The 23,012-nt window shown below is 44.9% G+C and overlaps 2 protein-coding genes across 2 annotated transcripts in view; both read left to right on the plus strand.

The window, feature by feature from the left end:
- The window catches only part of LOC141207913 (gastrula zinc finger protein XlCGF66.1-like), a 35,788-nt gene extending 19,084 nt beyond the window's left edge, over positions 1 to 16,704 (plus strand). The window contains exons 2-7 of the mRNA XM_073664476.1: positions 3,562 to 3,711; positions 3,841 to 4,005; positions 4,089 to 4,212; positions 4,292 to 4,389; positions 6,915 to 7,005; positions 16,652 to 16,704. Coding sequence (XP_073520577.1) covers positions 3,640 to 3,711; positions 3,841 to 4,005; positions 4,089 to 4,212; positions 4,292 to 4,389; positions 6,915 to 7,005; positions 16,652 to 16,698 — 597 coding nt within the window. The 5' untranslated portion in view covers positions 3,562 to 3,639 and the 3' untranslated portion in view covers positions 16,699 to 16,704. The remainder of the gene's footprint in view (positions 1 to 3,561; positions 3,712 to 3,840; positions 4,006 to 4,088; positions 4,213 to 4,291; positions 4,390 to 6,914; positions 7,006 to 16,651) is intronic.
- Positions 16,705 to 21,016: 4,312 nt separating this feature from the next.
- LOC141207914 (uncharacterized) overlaps positions 21,017 to 23,012 on the plus strand; it is a 49,098-nt gene continuing 47,102 nt past the window's right edge. Inside the window, exon 1 of the mRNA XM_073664477.1 lies at positions 21,017 to 22,355. Within this exon, the coding sequence (XP_073520578.1) occupies positions 21,259 to 22,355 (1,097 nt within the window). The 5' untranslated portion in view covers positions 21,017 to 21,258. The remainder of the gene's footprint in view (positions 22,356 to 23,012) is intronic.

A 23,012-nucleotide genomic window follows, 5' to 3' on the forward strand; every position in this document is an offset into this window, starting at 1 on the left:
GAAGTTTCAACAAATTCTTAATGCAATAAAACCATCTGTAAAAAAAGCTGATGTTGCAAAGAGGATGGCTTCTTCAAATGGATAATGGATTCTAAACACACTTCAAAATCCACAATAGACAACCTCAAAGGCACAAGATGAAGGTTTTACAATGGCCCTCACAGTCCTCTGATCTGAACATCATTGAAAATCTGTGCATGAAAATAGCAGTGCATGCAAGACGACCCAGGAATCTCATGGAACTGGAAGAATTTTCCAAGGAAGAATGGATGAAAATCCCTCAAACAAGAATTTAAAAACTCTTGTCTGGCTACAAAAAGCGTTTACAAGCTGTGAAACTTGCAAAAGGTGGTGCTACTAGGTACTAACCATGCAGGGTGTCCAAACTTTTGCATTGGCCCATTTTCCGTTTTGTAATTTTGACCATGGGTGTTTAAACCTTTACATGCCACTGTGAGTAAAGGGAATTAAGTTAAGGAAGGATTCCTTATCTTAGACGAACAGGATTTAAACAAAGAGTTGTCTATACTAGAGGAAGCTACAGTGTCGCATAACTGGGACATCTGTTCTCCTAAGAAGAGCTGAACATGCAGTGCCACAGCAATGAGTGTGTGGCCTTCATCAAATGGACTTTGAAAGTACTAGTGAGGAGTCGTACCAATGCACCTCAGCCAGTGAGGTCCTCAAATCAACTGGGAGCTCTGAGTTGCCCTGAGGGGCTGTATCGACACATCTCAACCTGTATGGTCCCCACAGGGATGATGGACCTTCCCATAATGGCTTGCTGGACTGTTGTAGCTTTTAACAAAAGTTATGTACCGCCACATGTAACCATAAAGTTCTTGACTCTGCATAATGCAGGAGAAACATTCACAAAGTGTTGTGCCTGTTATCTCATATATATACTTGTCATCAAGTTCTTGTTAAGTAAAGTAAAGTTTATTTTTGGACTTTGGTCTCCTTCATTTATCTCCATACCATCTGGACTGGGCCTGCCAAGTACAGTGGCAGCATACGGTCTGCAGAGTCGGGAAGTATGACTTCGCCAAACTAAAGTCTGTCATGTAACGTGTCATTGGTGGATGGAACAAGGCATGATGTCCCAGATGTGCTCGATTGGATTCAGGTCTGGGGAACGGGCAGGCCATTCCAAAGCATCAATGCCTTCATCATGCAGAAACTGCTGACACACTTCAGCCACATGAGGCCTAGCATTGTCCTGCATCAGGAGGAACACAGGGATCATTGCACCTGCATACGGTTTCACAATGGATCTGAGGATCTCATCCCAGTACCTAATAGCAGTCAGGGTACCTATGGCTAGCACATGGAGGGCTGTGCGACCCTCAAAAGAAATGCCTCCCCACACTATTACTGACCCACTGCAAAACCGATCGTGCTGGAGAACATTCTCCACAGCATCTCCAGACTCTATCACGTCTGTCACATGTGCGCAGTGTGAACCTGCTCTCATCCATGAAGAACACAGGGCGCCAATGTGGAATCTGCCAATCTTGGTGTTCTCTGGCAAATGCCAATGACCCTTCACCATGTTGTACTGTAAGCGGAACACCCACTTGTGGACGTCGAGCCTTCATACCACCCTTATGGAATCTGTTTCTGACAGTTTGAGCTGACAAATAAATGTTAGTGGCCTGTTGGATGTCATTTTGCAGGGATCTTACACTGCTCCTCCTGTTCCTCCTTGCACAAAGGAGGAGGTAGCGGTCCTGATGCTGGGTTGTTGCCCTCCTACGGCCCCCTCCACATCTCCTGGTGTACTGACCTGTCTCCTGATACAGTATATGCTCCATGCTTTGGACACTGTGGTGACACACAGATACCCTTCTTGCCACAGCTCTCATTGATGTGCTATCCTGGATGAGCTGCACTACATGAGCAACTTCTGTGGGTTGCAGACACCGCCTCATGCTACTGTACCTCTAGGGGTGAGAGCAATGATAAAATGCAAAAGTGACCAAAACAGCCAAAAAGGATGAGAACAGAGAAATGTTCTCCTTTATAGGGGGTGTCTTGCTAATTGACTATCATTTCTACCTGCTGTCTGTTCCATTTACACAACAGCAGGAGAAATTGATTCACAATCAGTGTTGCTTCATAACTGGACAAGTTGATTTCACAGAAGTGTGATTAACTTGGAGTTACATTATGTTGTTTAAGTGTTCCCTTTATTTTTTTGAGTAGTGTACTTAACTGCCCCATACACGAGATAAGTGTTGGCTGAACGGTCATTTGGCAGACGGCTATCTCTCCCGACTCCACCATACACACAAATATTCCAGCTTTCTTCTAGTCTGTATGAGAGAGTCACCTCCAGACTCCTCTAGCGGAGGATTATCTACAGGAAAAACAAACGGATTAGTCTTTGAAATTAATGATGCCAGATCCTTCTCTGCCCTGACATCATCTGTCGGGAGGCCCCCAAATACATTATATAGTCAGCCAACCCCCAATTCATTACTTCCATGCAACTCTAGTCTAATGTGTATGGGGGCTTTAAAATGTACCTCATTGGACGCTGCCTCTGGCCCGGCCTAATAGACTTTCGTACATTGCAGGTTAAGACACCATTATTAGGTATTTAAGTATCATAGTAACTAGGCAGCCCCATACTATCGAGTACTTGGGGAGGAGGGGCATTCAGCTGAACTCTGTCAAACCTTCTGAGATGCCATGTTTCCTTTTGCCAGCAGCAATTGGTTAAACTGCCAGGGTTTATGTTGCAGTGGCATCTGTGCCATCCCTGCGGTGTACATCTATGTTCTGCTGCTCAAAGGATTTAATTATTTTAAAACAAATGTTTAATGTGTTAGAAAATAACAAAATGTGTCTTATGATTTTTGCATGTTTTTTTCTTTTTATAAGAACTGTTGGTGCCAATTTTCTTTTGAAACATTTTAATTTCTGCTTTTTTTCTGGTGTTTTTCTTGTAATATAGTAAAGCCTAAGGCCAGAAATAAACCCCATAAAACATTGTACATGGAGACTTTGGTATCAAATAATTTCTGCCCAAATATTTGTGTAAACAAAAAAGGTTTTCTAAATACATCAAACTTCTGTGTGTGAATCAGACATAAGATCTAATAAGATAGAAGATTACAGTCTGGGGAAGACGGGAAACATTCATATAGACGGCCGGTGGAGATGTAGTCAGTGATGGACTCTGGCCAAATATGTTTCTGGAGCCGTAGAAGAAGATGAAAATGTTTTCCTCATTATGAAGTAGTTATTTCTCATGTCACGTGCAATGAATATCTCCTGCAGTATTACTAATGCAGATTCCAATGTCGGTAAATGAGATGACAATTAGCGTTATGGAAGATGAGTCTATGAGAAACGTATTCAGCTGCAGACTCCAAGGAAGAAACTGCTTGTTGGCTGTGTTCTAAAATATATTTGTTTTATTAGCAGATATAAAGAAAAAAACTAAATAGTGTAAAATAATAAATCTCCTCATATGTTTCCCTAATTATCTCCAGTAATTGTATTATTAAACAGGATTTTTATGATGTTACATCTACTTATCTTCTTTTCATTCAGGTCTCTACAATATTCGATCCGCTCAGTGACAATCTTCTATATAAGAGAGTTTTCCTGATTTACCCATCAAAACTGGATATGGACAAGGACAAGATAGCAGAGAAAATATTACACCTCACCCTAGAGATCCTCTTCCGGCTTACTGGAGAGGTGAGAGATTCTGATGACGTCACATTACATCATTCTTATCTATGGGAATAACAGATGGACTGAACTGGAGAGGTGAGGACTCTGGAAATGTCTGTAGTGAGATTTATTAATGTCTCTCTCCATAACCAGGATTACACAGTAGTGAAGTGCTGTCAGGACCCTGTGTCTGAGGGAAGGGCGAGACCCCTGAGCCCAATCACAGGACCTCCATCTCACCCCCTGATACATGAGGTCATCAATGACCAGAAGATCCTAGAACTCACCTACAAGATGATTGAGCTGCTGACTGGAGAGGTGACACTGCTGGGAATGCTGGGACATTATACAGTAACGATATGAAGGGATTGCGGTGATGACATTATTATTGTATGTGTCAGGTTCCTATAAGGTGTCAGGACGTCACCATCTATTTCTCCATGGAGGAGTGGGAGTATTTAGAGGGACACAAAAATCTGTACAAAGACATCATGATGGAGGTTCCCCAGCCACTCACATCTCCAGGTAATAGGACTAAATACACACAGCCTATAATTATCTGTATGTAAAGAATGAATTCAGTCCCTGTATGTGTTTCCTCCAGATCTATCCAGTAAGAGGACAACACCAGAGAGATGTCCCCGTCCTCTTCTTCCACAGGACTGTAAACAAGAAGATCCCAATGTTCCTCAGGATCATCAGGTAGATGGAGAGAAGGTGTCATGAGATCTCCCCTATGATGTGTAGACGGCTGTGAAGGTCTTGTGCTCAGTCTTGTTTTATCCACCAGTATTATATGCAGGGCCGGCGTCAGCACCCAGCACACCCAGGCAAATGCAGGGGGCCCTGAGCAGGCGGAGGGACCCACTCGCCGTCGGGCTCCCCGCTGCCCTATGGGAGCCGTGAACGGAGGAGAGCGGTGTTAGCGCCCGCTCTCCCCCCGCTTGCTCAGGGCCCCGGCACAATACTTACCCCTCCTCGTGCCTCCGCAGCAGCTCCTGCATCCTCCGCAGCTGCTGCACTGTGGCGTCTCAGGTCAGAGGGCGCTCTCTCCTGCGCAGTCACAGCGCAGAGCGGGATGAGGCCGGCGACGCTGGAGTCCGAAGCAGCGGCCGCAGGTGAGGAGTGAGGTGTGTATTTCATTTTTTTTTTTTATTGAATGGAGGCCTGTGGCAGTATAAGGGAGGGGGGTGAGGTGGGGGTGTGTGACATCCTGCATGGGGCATTATATGGGGAGGGTGAGGTGGGGATGTGTGACATCCTGCATGGGGCATTATATGGGGGGTGAGGTGGGGGTGTGTGACATCCTGCATGGGGCATTATATGGGGGGCTGAGGTGGGTGTGTGTGACATCCTGCATGGGGCATTATATGGGGAGGGTGAGGTGGGGGTGTGTGACATCCTGCATGGGGCATTATGTGGAGGGGGTGAGGTGGGGGTGTGTGACAACCTGCATGGGGCATTATATGGGGGGTGAGGTGGGGGTGTGTGACATCCTGCATGGGGCATTATATGGGGGGGGTGAGGTGGGGGTGTGTGACATCCTACATGGGGCAATATATAGGGGGGTGAGGTGGGGGTGTGTGACATCCTGCATGGGGCATTATATGGGGGGGTGAGGTGGGGATGTGTGACATCCTGCATGGGGCATTATATGGGGGGAGGTGAGGTGGGGGGTGACATCCTGCATGGGACATTATATGGGGGGGGTGAGGTGGGGGTGTGTGACATCCTGCATGGGGCATTATATGGGGGGGTGAGGTGGGGGTGTGTGACGTCCTGCATGGGGCATTATGTGGGGGGGGTGAGGTGGGGGGGTCTGACATCCTGCATGGGGCATTATATGGGGGGTGAGGTGGGTGTGTGTGACATCCTACATGGGGCATTATATGGGGGGGGGGTGAGGTGGGGGTGTGTGACATCCTGCATGGGGCATTATAAGGGAGGGGGGTTGTGACATCATGCATGGGGCATTATAAGAGAGGGGGTGTGTGTGACATCCTGCATGGGGCATTATAAGCGAGGGGGGTGTGTGACATCCTGCATGAGGCATTATAAGGGAGGGGGGTGTGTGACATCCTGCATGAGACATTATAAGGGAGGGGGGGGTGACATCCTGCATGGGGCATTATAAGCGAGAGGGGTGTGTGACATCCTGCATGGAACATTATAAGGGAGGGGGGGTCTGACATCCTGCATGGGGCATTGTAAGCGAGGGGGGGGTGTAACATCCTGCATGGGGCATTATAAGGGAGGGGGGGGTGACATCCTGCATGGGGCATTATAAGGGAGGGGGGTGTATGACATCCTGCATGGGGCATTATAAGGGAGGGGGGGGGTGTATGACATCTTGCATGGGGCATTATAAGGGAGGGGGTCTGTGTGACATCCTGCAGGGGGCATTATAAGGGGGGGTGACATTCTACATGGGGAATTATGTGGGGGGAACAGCCTGCGTGGGGCATTATATGGGGGGAACAGCCTGCATGGAGGTTATATGGGGGCCAGTATTCTGTATGGAGCGTTATATGGGGGCCAGTATCCTGCATGGAGCGTTTCATGGGGGCCAGTATTCTGTATGGAGCATTTTATGGGGGCCAGTATTCTGTATGGAGCATTATATGGGGGCCAGTATTCTGTATGGAGCGTTATATGGGGGCCAGTATCCTGTATGGAGGGTTATATGGGCGCCAGTATTCCGTATGGAGCGTTATATGGGGACCAGTATTCTGTATGGAGTGTTATATGGGGGCCAGTATTCCTTATAGAGCTTTATATGGGGCCAGTATTCTGTATGGAGCATTTTATGGAGGCCAGTATTCTGTATGGTGCGTTATATGGGGGTCAGTATCCTGTATGGAGCGTTATATGGGGGCCAGTAATCTGTATGGAGCATTTTATGGGGGCCAGTATACTGTGTGGAGAGATTCACTGTTTTCTGAGCTATAGTGGAATTTACAATAGATATCACTCATGTAATGTAAGAAGTGAAATCTTCGGCATTGTACTATGTATATATTTCTCTGCGGTATCTGTGCATCATGAATCGTGGTATGTGTTAAAGGGGCCCACTGAGACTCTTTCCCCCGGGGCCCAGAAAAACCTGGAGCCGGCCCTGATTATATGTTTTATACTTGTGTAATGAGAACGGTGGAGATGACAGGATTAGAGCTGATCATAGATGGGACTTCTCCATCTGTCTGTGACTTTTACAATATTTGTTTCAGGGTGAAGATCTGACCCATATTAATACTACACAGACATATGTAAGGGGTGATGAGCGGTGTAAAGAGGAGATTCCTACAGATGACTACCCAGGTGAGTAGTAACCACTAAATGCAGAGAAGTCACAGATTCTTCTCAGTCAGCGGCTGTGGCTGCTTTATCGGTGGTGTAGTCCGGCCGTATCACAATCATGTGATCACCATTCTTCCTCTAGACCAGGGGTCTCAAACTCGGCTGGGTATATGGGCCACACATGGGAAACATTTGAATTTGGGGGGCCGCATTCTTTGTTCAATGTGACATTTTTAGTGATACCATTTTTTTTGTATACACCTTTTGAACATTTTTGCCGTGTTTATTTTTTTATAGCTTGGGTCGTTATGGATGTGGCGATAATAAACGTGCACTTTTTTGTGTTTACTTTAGTTTACATATAAAACAGCATTTTTAGTGCCCAATATTTTTTCATGCTTTATTTTATTTTTTATTTTTTTTACAATTTTATTTCCCCCAATTGGCCACATATAGTAATATTGTCTTACAATTAGCATCATATAGAAATAATGGAAAACATCTTGTAGTAATGTTCCCCATCCAAGTCCCCATCTTGTACTAATGTGCCCCATCCAGGTCCCCATCCTGTGGCTATGTGCCCCATCCAGGTCCCCATCTTGTGGCTATGTGCCCCATCCAGGTCTCCATCTTGTGGTTATGTACCCCATGCAGGTCCCCATCCTGTGGCTATGTGCCCCATCCAGGTCCCCATCCTGTGGCTATGTGCCCCATCCAGGTCCCCATCCTGTGGCTATGTGCCCCATCCAGGTCCCCATCCTGTGGCTATGTGCCCCATCCAGGTCCCCATCCTGTGGCTATGTGCCCCATCCAGGTCCCCATCCTGTGGCTATGTGCCCCATCCAGGTCCCCATCCTGTGGCTATGTGCCCCATCCAGGTCCCCATCTTGTGGCTATGTACCCCATCCAGGTCCCCATCCTGTGGCTATTTGCCCCATCCAGATCCCCATCCTGTGGCAATGTTCCCGATCCAGGTCCCCATCTTGTGTCTATGTGCCCCATCCAGGTCCCCATCTTTTGGCAATGTTCCCCATCCTGGCGCCCATCTTGTACTAATGTGCCCCATCCAGGTCCCCTCTTGTGGCTATGTGCCCCATCCAGGTCCCCATGTTGTGGCTCTGGTCCCCATCTTGTGGCTCTGTGCCCCATCCAGGTCCCCATGTTGTGGCTCTGGTCCCCATCTTGTGGCTATGTGCCCCATCCAGGTCCCCTCTTGTGGCTATGTGCCCCATCCAGGTCCCCATCTTTTGGCAATGTTCCCCATCCTGGCGCCCATCTTGTACTAATGTGCCTCATCCAGGTCCCCATCTTGTGGCTATGTGCCCCATCCAGGTCCCCATCTTGTGGCTATGTGCCCCATCCAGGTCCCCATCCTGTGGCAACGTTCCCCATCCTGGCGCCCATCTTGTACTAATGTGCCCCATCCAGGTCCCCATCCTGTGGCAATGTTCCCCATCCAGGTCCCCATGTTGTGGCTCTGGTCCCCATCCTGTGGCAATGTTCCCCATCCAGGTCCCCATGTTGTGGCTCTGGTCCCCATCTTGTGGCTCTGTGCCCCATCCAGGTCCCCATCTTGTGGCTCTGTGCCCCATCCAGGTCCCCATCTTGTGGCTATGTACCCCATCCAGGTCCCCTCTTGTGGCTATGTGCCCCATCCAGGTCCCCTCTTGTGGCTATGTGCCCCATCCAGGTCCCCTCTTGTGGCTATGTGCCCCATCCAGGTCCCCTCTTGTGGCTATGTGCCCCATCCAGGTCCCCTCTTGTGGCTATGTGCCCCATCCAGGTCCCCTCTTGTGGCTATGTGCCCCATCCAGGTCCCCTCTTGTGGCTATGTGCCCCATCCAGGTCCCCTCTTGTGGCTATGTGCCCCCTGTGCTGTTCTTCACACACATAAAATAGAAAAAAAGATGATTCTCACCTGTCCTCCGTTCCCTCGGCGTCCTTCCTGCAGATGTGGCCCGCAGGCACCACAGAGTCCGACCCCTTGACGATCCCGACCAGGTCCAGGAGGAGCCGCGGACAGCAGCGCTGAATTGTCACACAGAGACTGTCTCCCAGCACTGCATTTCCAATGTCAGCCGCTGGCCAATCAGAGGCCAGCAGCTGATATCTACATATGGCAATGACGTCATACTCGCTGCGCCGACACGCAGATATCAGCTGCTGGCCTCTGATTGGCCAGCGGTTGGCATTGGAAATGCAGTGCTGGGAGACAGTCTCTGTGCGGCAATGCAGCGCTGCTGTCGGCGGCTCTTCCTGGACCTGGTCGGGATCATCAAGGGGTCTGTGCCTGCGGGCCGCATAAAGCAACCTCAGGGGCCGCGTGTTTGAGACCCCTGCTCTAGACCACAACATTCTCCCCTACACAAAACTGTTAACCCCTTTCTGACATTGTCCTTAAAGTCCCTGTGCCCTGGACCTTATGGACCAGGTACGTATTATTACTACATGGCCATCGCACCCGCACACAGGCTGTGCGGGCGCAATCTCTGCCCGTGTCAGCTGATTCTGACAGCTGACACTCGGCACGCAGTGCCCGCACCGCTCCCAGCACTTTAACCCCCTAAATGCTGCAATCGATGTGATTGTAGCATTTAGCGAGTGAGCAGAGGGACAGCAGCGGGGTCACAACATCCGGGTCATGACAACATCCGGGTCACCAGCCCCAGCAAGTTAGTTTGATCATGCGCAGTGCATGATCAAAGTAACTTGTGTCTGCAGAGCTGACAGTTTATTAGTTATAGCAGTGATCCTGCACTGCTATGTCTTATAACTGCGATAAGCCTGTTGTAAAAATATATTTAAAAAATATATTTTTGCAACATATATTAAAAATAATATATGAAAAAAAGCAAAACAATAAAAGCACACATATTTGGTATTTCAGCGTCCGGACGACCTGACCTATAAAGCTGTCCCACTAGTTAACCCCTTTAGTGAACACCGTAAAAGAAAAAAAAAATAAGCAAAAAACGGTGCTTTATCATCATATTGCCAAACAAAAAATGGAATAAAACGCGATAAAAAAGCCGCCATACAGCTCCATCAGACGAAAAATAAAAAAGTTATAGCTCTCAGAATAAAGCGATGCAAAAAAAAAAAATAATAATAATTTTTATTGTGTAACAGTGCCAAAACCTAAAAAACAATATAAATGTAGTGCGGCTGTAATCGTACTGACCCGAATAATAAAGCGATCTTATAAATTTTTCCACACGTGGAACGGCATAAAAAGAACCCCAATAAAACAATTCCCGAATTGGTGTTTTTTGTTTATTCTGCCTCCCAAAAATCGGAATAGAAAGAGATCAAAAAATGTCACGTGCCCAAAAATGGTACCAATAAAAACATCAACTTGTCCCGCAAAAAGCAAGCCATCACATGACTCTGTTGGCCGAACTATGGAAAAATTATAGCTCTCAAAATGTGGCAATGCAAAAACTTTCTGTGCTGCTGAATGTCCTCATATGGTCCCTACAAGACCAGGTCCAGTCTTTCTGGCCAAACTTCACTTTTATGATTGATAACATTAAATGTGCAGTGACGGCCAACTACACAAAAAACATTACACCTGTGCCACGATATATCTCTAAGCTGTGCGTGGCTGATGGCTGTAATATACATTTATTCACGCCTGCAGGAGATGTGTTGGCATGGCTCGAGCCCTGGTTTCATGGATTCACTCCGTGTCATCAATTCCATTATGTTTTCAATCCTAAGGAATTCAGATTACTGCACAATCTCTCCTGAAATGGGGGCGCTAATACTTTCTCTACTCTCCTGGTCAGGACTCATAGTAGCCCCAATGGTCCACCATAAATTAGTGCAATTCTGGTTTAATGTTGGAGTTCTCCCCTCATACATACGTTGTTGTTGGGGATGTAACATAGAATCAAAAAATATGTCTTTTTTTATAGGTTTATTCTGTATGAAAGTTTGATTTGTGGTTGCATCAGCCTGCCTCACTTATGTAAGTCTGTAACTCCCTGGTAGTCTTTAAAAAATAGATCTCCATTGTCTCTTCCAAATGCCCGAGATCTAAATTTAAGACACCTCATCCCTGCACTATTATAAAAAGTTATTTTTAAATGTCTAATATTTCTTCTTGAAACTCATCAGACAGAAAGTATTGTCCCTTAGGCTGAGTTCACACGATGCGTTTTTAATGCGTTTCCGCGGCGTTTTTGCAGTTGCGGAAACGCATGAAAAACGCATGGTAGAAGGGCAGCAATGTTCTCCAATTGAAATCCGCATGTGCTGTGCCCATGATGCGGATTTTTCCGCAGCGTAAACGCTGCGCTCAAAAATCCGCAGCATGTCAATTAATTTTGCGGAAACGCTGCTTTTTTGGCGCCATTGACTTGCATTAGACCGCATGGAATCCGCATTACTGTATATGTTGATGCGCTTTTCATGCGGTCTAATGTGCGGATAGTACCCGGGTGTGGATGAGAGGACTCTCATCCAGACCCAGGTACCATTAAAAAAAAAAGAATAAAATAAAAAATATATATATACTTACCTTCTGACGACCCGCGCAGCGCTCCTGCTTGGTTCCCGGCACTTCGCGGTTGAATGAAGAAGGACCTTCGCTGACGTCAGAGTCATGTGACGGGTCACGTGACGCTGACGTCGGCAGGTCCTTCAGTCTTCACTGCCGGTAGCCGGACCGAGCGAAGCAGGACACCGGGGGCCATCAGAGGGTAAAGTATATATTTATTTTTTATTTTTTGAAATTCACACACTATATAAATCCATGCAGTTTGCATGGATTTATATAGTGTGAAGTTGACAAGCACTTTCCAAGTGATGCTAAAATTGCTTGGGAAGCGCTTGTCAACCCGCATGCGGAAATGAAAGTGAAGACCGCTTCACATCCGCATGTCCCTGGCAGGAAACCGCATGTACAATCCGCATGCGTTTTTTCCTGCCAGGGAGATGCAGAAACGCTCAGGAAAAAATCCTGAGCATTTCTGCATCGTGTGCACATACCCTTACGATAGTTTAGATTCCCAAGAGCCACCGAGCCCCGTACTCCAATTACCCCAGAGAGGTTTCACCACTAGTTACTCATTTTTCTCTGATGGAGACTGTTGAGTTTGATCATTTCAGTAGATGTGTTATTGTCTATAGTCAGTTTTTGACTATAGTAGTTAGTGCCCAAATTTCTCTGATTTAACCCCTTCCTGCAGCCAGTTTTCTGTTCCTATCTGGGCCCATTTTTCAAATCTGACGTGTGTCACTTTATGTGGTGATAACTTTGAAATTCTTCTCAAAGGATAATAGGAAACAAATGGACCTTACAAATTATTTTCCTTGAATCCTACAATACCCGATATACGGTTGTACATTACTGTCTGGGCACATGGCAGGTTAAGAAGGGAAGGAGCGACATTTAGCTATTTGAATGCAGATTTTGCTGGAATAGTTTGCAGACACAATATATTGGGGACACTGTTCGTGGTCACCTGGCAGCTCAAAAGATGGCCACCACAAACAGGCTTGGCGCTATCTACTCCATTTTCCAGATCCCAGGGTTTGCCTTGCTCATCATCTTTTAACCCCTCTACATGGATTTGGACTTACACAGAGACCCCTAGGCTTGGGCCACGGTGTTACCTGCTGTTCTATGGTGTGAGATGGGAAGAATAGTCAGATAGCCGGGTCAGAACCAGGAGGGCAGAGAACATAAAAAATCAGAAGACACAAGAGTAGTCAGTAAACGGGCCGAGGTCACAACAGGAAACAAATACACAAGCCGGGAGCTGAGCACAGAGGACTGAACCAGAGGAGAACAAGGCTGTATCTGGCAGCTTCCGGCAATATGCTTCCAGCTTTAGTAGGGTGCGGTGCTCTCCAAATGGCTGAAGCTGGGAGCAGATTATTCCAGCTGGACAGCACACACACCCCTACTGCCAGACTGGATGGTACTACAGGTCCCAGGCATCCTAATCTTAGTGGCTGGACAGAGCCTGTGCCTCCCAGAGCTTCTGGTTCTGACGTCTCCTCCATCACCAGCGCCGCCTGCAGGATGAATAAGGCGGCTCCTGGTGAGAGAAGCAGACTTCGCAGGAGCAGATCCCAGAGGAGATGGGACCCACCATTTATAGAAGCCCTAATATGACAAAATGTCAGAAAAACAGAGCAGTAGAAATCCCCATAAAGTGACTCCATTTTGGAAATTATAACCCTGAATGATATAATCTTTAGAAGTAGTGTGATTATTTTGATTCCACATCCTAAAAAAAAAAAGAAGAAAAGAGAGGCGCTCCTGTGTATACCCGGTGATCTTTGAGGGGAGGAAACCGGAAAATAGATTGACTAACCTTGTGTGGTTGCGCACCGCTGCAAAACCACGGATTAAGGCTCCGGCGTGAACCGCACCCCGCACGGGTCTCAGGCTGACCAGCTGACAGAATCACATGGGGTGTGACATCACCGCGGGTCCTTGTAAACGGTTAATAAGCTGATATCTGCAGCCCCCAACCGCCCACCCAAGAGGGAATCAAGAATACAAAGTTGCTGTGGATTTCAATGGGGCGCAAGGTGACGGCAGGCCGGGGTATTTGTTACTCCATCATTTTTTTTATTAATCAAATGGCTTCACAACATGTTTCGGCTAATGCCGCCTTCATCAGGTGATGGCCAATATTACCACACAAGCACTTTATATAGAAGTTTAAAGAATTAACCAGCAGGTGCCAACAATTGACCAGTTAACCCTCAAATCCCCTTTCTAAGGGCCAACCTGACTTGGCTGATAACAGAGACAAAACATCAACACTAAAATAAAACTACATGAAAAAAACTATATATACAAATAAAAGAAGAATATAAAAAGAGTAAAAGCTGCATATATTCATAATTACACTCATATTAAAAACCTAATAAAAATAAATATCCACTAGATTTTTCAATTCTACATAAATTATATAACTTACTTAATAATATTTTCAAGTCAGAGATTCAGACCTTCCGGGGATAAAGTTCCCAACTTATAGATCCAATAATTTTCCCGGTTTACCAACCTTTTCTATCTATCATGCACCGTGTCAGATATATGATCAATAATCGTAAGGTGTAGATATTTTGGATCTTTCTGATCTTCTAAGAAGTGCTTTGACAACTATGGAACAAATCTCCATTTCTAATATTCTGCCAATGTTTATTTAGCCTGGCGCGCATTGGTTGTATGGTGCGACCTACATACTGTAGGCCACATGTGCACTCCAACAAATATATCACACTAGATGGTGGCCCGATTCTAACGCATCGGGTATTCTAGAATATGTATGCGGCCGACCGGGCGCAATCACCAAAGCAGTGTTTAAATTTGGCGGCAATATCGGTGATTGGTCGCAGGCGGCGGCCGCGACCAATCAGCAAGCCGTGTTAGTGAGGACTGGAGAGCGTGTTTAAATTTGGCACCAAAATCGCTGATTAGTCGCGGCCGGCAACCGTGACCAATCAGCAAAGCGGTGTTAAAATTTGGCGCCTATATCTCTGATTGGTCACGGCCGGTGGTCGCGACCAATCAGCAGAGCGGTATTTAAATTTGGCGCCAATAATGGTGATTAGTCGCGACCGGCAACCGCGACCAATCAGCAGAGCGGTGTTTAAATTTGGCGCCAATATCGCTGCTTGGTTGCGGCCGGCCACCGCGACCAATAAGTTAAGCGGTGTTTAAATTTGGCGCCAATAATGCTGATTGGTCGCGTTCGGCGACCGCGAGCAATCAGCAGAGCGGTGTTTAAATTTGGCGCCAATACTGCTGATTGGTCGCGGCCGGCGACCGCGACCAATCAGCAGAGCGGGGTTTAAATTTGGCGCCAATACTGCTGATTGTTTGCGGGCGGCGGCCGCAACCAATCAGCGAACCGTGTTAGTGAGTACTGGAGAGTGTGTTTAAATTTGGCGCCAAAATCGCTGATTAGTCGCGGCCGGTGGTTGCGACTAATCAGCAGAGCGGTGTTTAAATTTGGCCCCAATACTGCTGATTGTTCGCTGCCGGTGACCGGGACCAATCAGCAGAGCGGTGTTTAAATTTGGCGCCAATAATGCTGATTAGTCGCGACCAGCATCCGCGACCAATCAGCAGAGCGTTGTTTAAATTTGGCGCCAATCTCGCTGATTGGTCGCGGTCGGCTGGCGGCTGCGACCAATCAGCAGAGCGTTGTTTAAATTTGGCGCCAATAATGCTGATTGGTTGCGGCCGGCGACCGCGACCAATCAGCACAGCAGTGTTTAAATTTGTTGGCAAGATCGCTGATTGGTCGCGAGCAGCGTCCGCGACCAATCAGCACAGCAGTGTTTAAATGTGGCGCCAAGATCGGTGATTGGTCGCGGCCGCTTTTTAAATGTTGCGCCCAAATCGGTGATTGGTCGCGAGCAGCGTCCGCGACCAATCAGCACAGCAGTGTTTAAATTTGTCGGCAAGATCGCTGATTGGTCGCGAGCAGCGCCCGCGACCAATCAGCACAGCGGTGTTTAACTTTTGCGCCAAGATCACTGATTGGTTGCGGCCGGAGAGCGCGACCAATCAGCGAATCATATTGGTGAGGACCGGGGAGCGGAATCGTATTGGTGAGGACCGGGGAGCGGAGCTGCCTGTGCAGCTACTTCCGCTGCGAGAAGCCGGGAGATGAGCGACTGCTCGCAGCAGAAGTATCCCGACCAGCAGCGCCGCTCCCCGGTCCTCCCTTGACACCCTAGCCGCATGGATGTCAGCGCCGCTGCCTGTGCGGCTACTTCCGCTGCGAGAAACCGGGATATGAGTGGCTGCTCGCAGCAGAAGTATCCCGACCCGCAGCGCCGCTCCCCGGTGCTCCCTTCCGCATGGAGGTCAGCGGCGCCGGCGGTCAAAGTCCTTCTGCTGCTACTGGCCGGGAGATGAATGCCTCGTGCCGGTCATCTCCCGGCTGCATCTCCGTCCCGCAGATGAGCCGCTAACGGCCACCATCTTTTTTCTGAAATCCCGCGTCGCTGATTGGCCTCTGCCGGACCAATGAGCGACGCGGGATTTCCTGGACAGACAGACAGATGGGATAAGACGATTATATATATAGATATGACGACTGGTAGTCTGTCCGGCATCTAATCTGAAAAGTCTCCCCCGTGGTGGGCAAACTAAAAGTTTTTGTTCCATTATTAATGATCCCACAACAGACACATCTTGATGTTCTACATCTAAAGCACCCATCCCCCCTTCCTTGGTTTATATTTTTATACTTTATATAATTCTTAGTCAGTGATGTGGAGCTAGGCGCTAACACATTTTTCAGATTCTAACACCTCTAATATATAATCCTTGGTTTGGCCGGCAGTTGCTTGCCCAAAATCGGATCACCGGATAAAATGAACCAATACGTCTTCAATAGGTTATGAAGAATAACTATATTGGCTAAATGTTGTAACGAGACTATACTCAGCACTCAATGGTTTAATAGTCTCATTTTTTACCACAGTGGTAGGTCCGGCCAGATTCCCCTTATTGTTTATCATTTCCAAGCATTTTTCTTGGGATAAACATTTGGCTTTCTTATATGCATCACTTAATAATTTGTCAGGATATCCCTTTTCCCTGAATCTCATCTTTAAAATCCTAGATTCATTAATAAAATCCACATCTCTACTACAATTTTTCCTAATTCTCCAATACTGTCCATAGGGAATATTACGCACCCAGGCTGGAAGATGGCTGCTATCATATGCTAGGTAACTATTCACATCCACCTGAAATGCTTGATGGTGATTATCTTTCCTTCTGGGTTTTTATGAATCAGGACGTCAAGGAATTGAATACTTAAACTGGATATATTAGATGAAAAACTAAGACCCCGGGTATTATTATTTAATTCAGATACAAATATAGATGCTTCCTCATGGGTACCGGTCCTGACAAAGAAAAAATCATCTATAAATCTCCTAAAGAGACATATATGTCTAGCATATAGATGGGACTGTACGATGAAGACAGACTCAAACCTCCCCATAAATAAATTTGCATAGCTAGGGGCAAATCTCGTCCCCATCGCACAACCTCTCATCTGTTTATATGTGGTCCCTTCAAATGAAAAAATATTATTGTTTAAGATAAACTCAATACTTTCTAATAAGAACCTTTTCTGTTCCAAAAATATAGAGGTATCTGAACACAAATAATGATCAATAGCCTCTAAACCCAAAATATGTGTAATGTTGAAGTATAAGGAACTCACAAAAAACATAATAATGATAATCTTTTTATTTATATAGTGCCAGTATATTCCGCAGCACTTTATAACTCAGACAATTTACAGACATTATCATCACTGTCCCCATTGGGGCTCACAATCTACATTCCCTATCAGTCTTTGGAGTGTGGGAGGAAGCCGGAGAACCCGGAGGAAACCCACACAAACACCGGGAGAACATACAAACCCCTTGCAGATGTTGTCCTTGGTGGGATTTGAACCCAGGACCCCCGTGCTGCAGTGCTAACCACTGAGCCACCATTCCGCCCTCCTCCTAGGGAGGTAAATCCCTCAACAAGCTAATAAAATGTGAAGAATATTTTAAATAAGATTCAAGCCTAATCACATATTTTTGTAAAAACAAATCGACATAATTTGATAAATTAGCTGTAATAGATTTTATCCCCGAAATGATGGGGCGACCAGGGGGATTGGTAGTACTTTTATGGATCTTGGGTCGGAAATAAAAATAAGGGGTCTGAAAAAATGATATATCCAAAAATCTTTTCTCTCTCACATCCAAGATCCCCTCCCTAAGGGCTCCCTTAGTTAAGTTTTTATATTCCATAAGATGGTGACAGAATTATCACAATCTAATTTATTATAATAATCAGTATCACTGAGTATCCGCAAACCTTCTCCAGTGTACTAACCCCGATTCATCACCACAATACCACCGCCTTATCAGCTTCCTTAATAATTATTCCTTTATTCTTCCGTAAACTAGAGATGGCTTGTCTTTCTGGAGTCGTCAGGTTATCCCTCTTTTTAATACGAGTAAAAGTGCGAATGTCTTTTAAAATCAGTTGCTGAAAAGTCTCGAGATGACTTCCCTTATGGTGAGTAGGATAAAAATGAGATTTACCACCTAGTGGAACATGGTGGAAACCCATAGCGGGCACATGATTTTCGACTCCATTATTAGCAAGGGGTATACTTGCGTTTATTGATTTACGTTTTTCTTCAATAATAAAGTGACGTTTTAACATCAATTTCCTAAAGTACTCATTCAAATCTACATATAAATTGAAAACATTCAAACTTGAAACAGGTCAAAAAGAGAGTCCTCTACTCAATAGTGAGATCTCCCCCTCAGATAAGGTGTGGTGAGACTGGTTAAAACTGCATACCATTTTCTGCTTCTCGTCTTTTTCTCTTTCCTCAATATTTGCCCTAATGGCTTTGTCTTTTTAATTAGCAAATCCTACAGGGCTGCTATTTTTTGGGATGGCTCTACCTCGCCCCCTACATCCCCGATATTTCTTTTTCTTTTTGGTTGGCGAGCTTGGGCCGGCTGAAAAAATTGGGATTTTTGTATCATAAAGGAGCGGTGTGTTTTTTTACCATTGAGAGGCGGTGCAGTTTCATTAGTTAATATTACAGCTGGTGATAACAATTCTATTGAAGAAGTTATATTTTGCGGAGGTGGTAGCTTCACTGATTTATCAGTGGAACCTTCCTCTAATGATGTATGCCCTACACTTAATGACTGAGATATTGTTGGTAAGGAATTTTGGGAATCAGGATGGATAGTTAAAATAGAAAAATCCAATGCACTAACACTCTGCGTTGAGGTTGCACCAATTAATTCATTTAACCCAAAATGAATTAGTGATGATTGCTCTGTATCATTGGAAACACCACTATCCTTATTCACCACTGGTAAGATAGAATTAATAGCTCCACTAGTGTTTGCTTGATTCTCCCCAATAGGAGAAGGACACAAAGTAACTATTGCACTGTTAGTTTCCATATCCATAGTTTGATTCGACAGGCACTTTCTGCACTGTGGATGTTGGAGAGTGAAAATTGCAAATATTCCATTTTATTACCCAACACATTGTCTCCTGGATCACAATCTGGGCACTTACATACCATAAATTAAGTGGGTTCTTCTCACTATAGTAATGCCAAGTACATGGATGATAAATGTGGTTTGGACACACTGCAAGGCTCAGAAGAGAGGAAGAGATATGACTTCGGGAGAGAGCGGATATTGCTGGATTGGTTTATGGAAGCCATGTTGCTTTTCTAGAACCTTTGAGCCACTAATAATGTGGAAACCTCTGTTATTACACTGACAGATGATGGACCTGAGTTGGGGACTTGTTTTTTGTGAGATGAGTAGCAGTTTTTATTGATATTCTTTTCACCTACAATGGTGAAAATAATATTTGATACACTGCTGATTTTTCAAGTTTTCCCACCTACAAAGAATGGAGAAATCTGTAATTTTTATCGTAGGTACACTTCACCTGTGAGAGACATAATCTAAAAAAAAATCCAGAAAATCACATTGCATGAATTTTTACTTAATATTTGGTACAGAAACCTTTGTTTGAAATTACAGAGGTCAGAAGTTTCCTGTAGTTCTTGGCCAGCTTTGCACACACTGCAGGAGGGATCTTGGCCCACTCCCCCATACAAATCTTTTCCAAATCTTTGAGGTTTTGGGGCTGTCGCTGGGCAACATGGAGTTTCAGCTCACTCCAAAGATTTTCTATTGGGTTCAGGTCTGGAGACTGGCTAGGCCACTTCGGGACATTGAAATGCTTCTTATGGAACCACTTCTTAGTTGGCCTGGCTGGGTGTTTCGAGTCATTGTCATGCTGGAAGACCCAGCCACGACCCATGTTCAATGCTCTTACTGAGGGAAGAAGGTTGTTGGCCAAAATCTTGCGATACGTGACCCCATCCATCCTCCCTTCAATACGGTACAGTCGTCATGTTTGGGATGGTGTTCTTGGGTTTGTACTCATCCTTATTCTTCCTCCAAACACGGCGAGCGGAGTTGATACCAAAAAGTTCTATTTTGGCCTCATCTGACCACATGACCTTCTCCCATGCCTCCTCTGGATCACCCAGATGGTCATTGGAGAAGTTCAAACGGGCCTGGACATGTGCTTGTGTGAGCAGGGGGACCTTTAATGCCCTGCAGGATTTTAATCCATGACAGCGTAGTGTGTTACTAACGGTAATGTTTTAGACTGTGGTTCCAGCTCTCTTCAGGTCATTGTCCAGGACCTCCCGTGTAGTTCTGGGCTGATTCCTGACCTGTCTCAGAATCATTCTTACCCCACGAGGAGAGATCTTGCATGGAGCCCCAGACTGAGGAAGATTCAAAGTCATCTTGTGTTTCTTCCATTTCTTAATAATTGTGTCAATAGTTTTTCCATTCTTGCCAAGCTGCTTACCTATTGTCCCATAGCCCATCCCAGCCTTGGGCAGATCTACAATTTTGTCCTTGGTTTCTTTAGACAGCTATTTGGTCTTGGCCATGGTGGAGGTTGGAGTGTCTTTGATTGAGTGTGTGGAAAGGTGTCTTTTATACAGGTAACAAGTTCTAACAGGTGCAATTAATACAGGTAATGAGTGCAGAGTAGGAGGGCTTCTTAAAGAAAAACTTAACATGTCTGTGAGAGCCAGAATTCTTGCTGGTTGGTAGGTGATCAAATACTTATTTCATACAATGAAATACAAATTAATTATTTTAAAATCATACAATGCGATTTTCTGTTTTTTATTTTTAGATTCTGTCTCTCACAGTTGAAGTGTACCGACGATAAAAATTACAGTCCTCTCCCTTCTTTGTAGATGGGAAAAATTGCAAAATCACTAGAGTATCAAATACTTATTTTCCCCACTGTACATAACATTGTTTGGCTTTTTATTCCATATTTTGGAGGCAGAATGAACAAACAGTTGAACACCACACTTTACTGGTTCACGCTATGAGGTTTTCTATTAGACTGTGAACTGTCATTGTCTTGGTGAATAATTCAATATTTTTACATAACTTGCCATTTTTACAGACAGTTTAAGTAGAAATGTTCAAAACTATAAAATTCAAGGATATTTAATTCAAAAATAATAATTGATTTTCTTCTTGGCAGATGACTGTACCAGAAGATCAGAGGGACAGCCGACATCTTCAATTTTTAAATCAGATGATCTTGAGATCCCTCAGGCTACAATTGAAGTGAATTCCATTACTCCAGATCTACCATCATCCCTTCACAGCAAAGATTTATCATCTAGTCTTATGAAACAGGTCCTGTCTTCTGATTCATTACTGACTATTAAGGAAAATCAAAGTCCCAAAATAAGCATTAAAAAACGAGTTGCTCCTAAAGCAAAGAAGCCATTTTCACATTCTGAATATGGAAATAGTTTTCCTCTCAAAATGTCTCTTCTTAAACATCAAAAAATTCACACAGCAGAGAATATATTTTCTTGTTCCAAGTGTGGGAAATGTTTTAACCAGAAATCAAATCTTGTTAGTCACCAAAGAACTCACACAGGGGAGAAGCCATTTTCATGTTCAGATTGTGGGAAATGTTTTACAGAGAAATCGAGTCTTATGAAACATCAGAGAACTCACACAGGGGAGAAGCCATTTTCATGTTCAGAATGTGGGAAATGTTTTGCAGAGCAATCAAGTGTTATCAAACATCAGAGAACTCACACAGGGGAGAAGCCTTTTTCCTGTTCAGAATGTGGGAAATGTTTTAACCAGAAATCAAATCTTGTTAGTCACCAAAGAACTCACACAGGGGAGAAGCCTTTTTCATGTTCAGAATGTGGAAAATGTTTTACAATGAAATCAATTTTTGTTAAGCACCAAAGAACTCACACAGGGGTGAAGCCTTTTTCATGTTCAGAATGTGGGCAATGTTTTAGTCATAAATCCGATGTTGTTATACACCAGAGAACCCACACAGGGGAGAAGCCTTTATCATGTTCAGAATGTGGGAAATGTTTTACACAGAAATCACATCTTGTTAGTCACCAGAGAATTCACACAGGGGAGAAGCCATTTTCATGTTTAGAATGTGGGAAATGTTTTACACAGATATCAAGTCTGATCAGACATCAAAGAACCCACACAGGGGAGAAGCCTTTTTCATGTTCAGAATGTGGAAAATGTTTTACACAGAAATCAAATTTTGTTATACACCAGAGAACTCACACAGGGGAGAAGCCTTTTTCATGTACAGAATGTGGGAAATGTTTTAACCGGAAAGCAGATGTTGTTATACACCAGAGAACCCACACAGGGAAGAAGCCTTATTTATGTTCAGAATGTGGGAAATGTTTTACCGAGAAATCAACTCTTGTTACACATCAGAGAACTCACACAGGATAGAAGCCATTTTAAAGGAAAATGTTTTGCGAATAAATCATCTCTTCTTAGTCACCAGAGCAGTCACAAGGAAGAAGCCTTTTTTTTTTCTTAATATGGGAAATGTTTAACTTGGAAAAACAAACTTATTAGCAAGAAAAAATCTTTCTAATAAGTGAGTGTGTCTTATAGACTTTAGGCAGCTTCCTGTTACTGAGGAAAACATTGAAACAGTGTCCTTCCTGATCAATCAGAAAATTGCTCTCTCCTCCACTCCACTTATCTAACTGATTGGTGCAAAGTAGGAGAAGAAACTACAGGAACCTGCACAGAGGCTGCATGTCCTGAATGAGCAGCTGAAGACTTCCTCAAGGACCTTTCAGATCATTTATGAAATGAGCCATTTTTAATGATTTTGACCATGTGAATTCAAATTGCACAATAAAATTTTTAGTTGCCTCTTGTTTCTGTGATATCAGAGTTTTCCTTTTACTGCTACATATAATTGATGAAAAAACACAGCAAAAAAGGGCAGCAGGGACCTGCCCAGATCTTCAGAACTAAATGCACTACCAGGGTGCAGCAAACCCACATAAAGATGGCGGCTACACAGGTGCAAAATACTGATGAGACAATCACTCACAACCTACCATTTCATGGAGGGGGTGACTGCA

Source organism: Phyllobates terribilis, unplaced genomic scaffold (genome assembly GCF_046119375.1).
Source record: "Phyllobates terribilis strain yellow unplaced genomic scaffold, ASM4611937v1 Scaffold_167__1_contigs__length_4167997, whole genome shotgun sequence".
In the NCBI taxonomy this organism is placed as follows: domain Eukaryota; kingdom Metazoa; phylum Chordata; class Amphibia; order Anura; family Dendrobatidae; genus Phyllobates; species Phyllobates terribilis.